The sequence below is a fragment of the Miscanthus floridulus genome, chromosome 8 (assembly GCF_019320115.1).
Source record: "Miscanthus floridulus cultivar M001 chromosome 8, ASM1932011v1, whole genome shotgun sequence".
NCBI classification, from domain to species: Eukaryota; Viridiplantae; Streptophyta; class Magnoliopsida; order Poales; family Poaceae; genus Miscanthus; species Miscanthus floridulus.
Genome location: NC_089587.1, coordinates 145,776,560 through 145,779,308, shown reverse-complemented (window position 1 = coordinate 145,779,308; position 2,749 = coordinate 145,776,560). Strand labels below are relative to the sequence as shown.

At 39.9% G+C, this 2,749-nt stretch overlaps 1 protein-coding gene across 1 annotated transcript; it reads right to left on the bottom strand.

Annotated features, from left to right (window-relative positions):
* Nucleotides 1-285: 285 nt before the first annotated feature.
* LOC136469979 (protein argonaute 1B-like) lies at nucleotides 286-2,339 on the bottom strand. The gene is made up of 10 exons (XM_066467974.1): nucleotides 2,320-2,339; nucleotides 2,050-2,215; nucleotides 1,849-1,970; nucleotides 1,644-1,769; nucleotides 1,432-1,574; nucleotides 1,285-1,347; nucleotides 891-954; nucleotides 674-812; nucleotides 501-574; nucleotides 286-384 (listed from the first exon to the last, which is right to left on the bottom strand). Exons 1-10 carry the CDS (start codon nucleotides 2,320-2,322, stop codon nucleotides 286-288), a joined length of 999 nt encoding a protein of 332 aa, XP_066324071.1. The 5' UTR covers nucleotides 2,323-2,339.
* Between the last annotated feature and the right edge of the window lie 410 nt (nucleotides 2,340-2,749).

Here is a 2,749-nt window from a genome sequence, read left to right as displayed (position 1 = left end):
ACGTACAACACCGGAGGCACTGCATGCAGAGTTCCAACACTTGAACCCATCATCGCAACTGTATGCAACACTGATAAAAATCTCTGTTATTTTCTCCCATCAAAACCATAGCAGGTACACTGTAATAAGATATATACGATGGTGAACGGCCTGTACTTACTGATTGATACAGAATGAGTGCACCCAACATAGCTGCAACACAAAGAGCCATGGTCAATAACAGGTCGGTGTAGAAAAGTTGACGTCAAGGAGTACATACAACACACGGGCGAGAGAGATATATGATTACGTGTAGCACAGGTAGTTTGTGAGGCACTGGAAAGTATCAGCCGCAAATCTGTTCTCATCCCACAATATGTGATAATGCACAGGCTGGATCGTTCCCTACAAAGGATATATATTGGACGTTTTAATGGCCAATAATCAGCATGCACGCAAAGATAAATTTTATTTGGACAGGTCAAATTAAATTAAATTTTATCTGGACAGGTAAAAATAACCTGAGTTACAATTTGGCTGCACAGGTAAAATCCAAACTCATTTGGGTGGCATATATCTGAATCAACCATAGTTCCTGAAAGGAAATTAAAAAGATCAACAGTGACATTTGTTCAGTTCAGAAATGACATTTAGGGTCTACAGTCAATGAACAACAAGTGAAGTGGCAACTAACCAGGCAAGACATTTCCCGAACCATTAAACATCCGGTCCCTACGCTCGTTATTACCAGTGAAAAACCGTGCACGGCGACGCTTCTGGAGCACCACAAAGGTCACGGACGGCATATAATCAGGCTCCAAATAGCTACATGCCTATGTTCATGGAACAAAAGAGGTCACTTCAGAAAACAGTACAAGTTCATCACAGTACTGAGAGAAAAATGATATTACCTTTTTAATGGCAACAACTTCTTGCCACATCACCTGATAGCGCTGTCCATTGCTCACGGCATCCCTGAAAGGGAAATATTAAACCCTCTCATAAGAACCATGTGGCGCTTTGGTTTCCTGTAGTCACTAGCATCATCTAGTTTTCGTCTATCACTAAGTTTTGTATATTCAGACTTAACATTTACTAACGGTATGAATCTTTGTTCCATGAAAACATGGTTTTCATAGTAGTGTAGTTGTCCTATGTTCTAGAAATATATTAACTAATATATAAGTTAGTAGTCAAAGATGCAATTCAGAGATCATGTCCACATTCAAATGATATTTACTTGCAAACATTGGGAGTACATATAGATCGAACAGCAGCAAAGAAATAGTCACGCAGAGATTAGACCTGTAATATATGATCCTTTCAGGCTTTCGTCCAGTTTTTCTATTGAAAGAAATGAGATGTTCACTGCATGTTCAATAGAAGTTATTCAGAAACCATGGTCCCACCACCAAATCATATAGAAATGCTGTGAGTAAATAAGTATCATACATGATCCTCCCACCAGCCCTGGCCACTGTCCCAGAAAAAGGTGAGACACCAAAGAGATCATGTATCCACTCCTGCCCATTGGCTTGCACAGCAGCTAATGCAGCATAGTTGGTAACATCTGGCCAGTCTTGAGAAGCAACAACCTGAATAAAGAATGACATCACAAATAGCAGATGCATGTTTACATGTCCAGATAGGCACCATGCACTCACAGCTGCAATGGAGGGACTGTTATTTTTCCCAGGATGCATAACATGTCCACCGAATATAATAGTCGGTATGTCACCAACACAGGGCAGCCTCCTCGAATCAGCAAGTACAACATTTCTTCCTCCAACCTACAGTTTCATCATAGTAATATATATCACCTTATCTTCCTCCTCGAACCAGCTAGGCAAATGGAAGAGCATAACAAACCTTGACGTTGATTTTGAGGGAAACATTTGCCAGATACTTTTTGCTCGTCTTTGAAACATGTTTTGCAAGACAACACTGGGACACTAGTCCAATTTCGGTCTCGCATATTCTTTTGAGATTACCTGAAGAGGTGATAGGAGTTTTACTTTTAGATATTAGTCAGTCAATGATTGAGTGCATCTTGAAGTTAAGATAAAATACCGTAAAGAGAGCCTTTGTTGTTGGGCAATATTACAATCAGAAGGTCAAGTTCTCTGCCCAGTGGTTGGAGCATGCTCATGGCCTCATCATAGCATAACTTAAGTGTCAATTCTAGATCCTTAGGATTAGCAGTTTGCACAGGAAACACAGGATCAGTGCAAAAGTCCTACATTCAGAGAGAGACAGAGAGTGAAGGGCCAACAGTACAGACTAGCTAAAAACAGAAAGAGAAGCTCACTGTTTAAAACATTTGATCAAGTAGAAAATTACCATCCCAGACGCTTTGCACACAACAGCCAGTTCATGACAGAACCTTCTAACGATTTCGTTTTCCACATCACAAGAAAAGTTCACACATGTCCAGTTTCTCACTCTCCCACTAACGAACATCCTCTACAAGGACTAGTAAGAAACTAATTTACGGCTTTATAAGATATTGGCTGCGATAAGATCTTCCATGAATTCTCGTGTGAATAACAAAGATTTGGAAAGATAATACACAAGAATGCAAAGCTACATACTGATTTAACAAGTGACATACCCTACGGATCATATTCCATCGGCTTGCTTGTTGGAAGATCTCTTTGGTCATGCCAGTGTTGTCTTGGAACTTAAGCTGGTATATATAATATACAAGAGTTGAATTTGTGTGAAATAGGAACAGGAAATTAGCATATGCAACTGCGAACTGAGACATTTA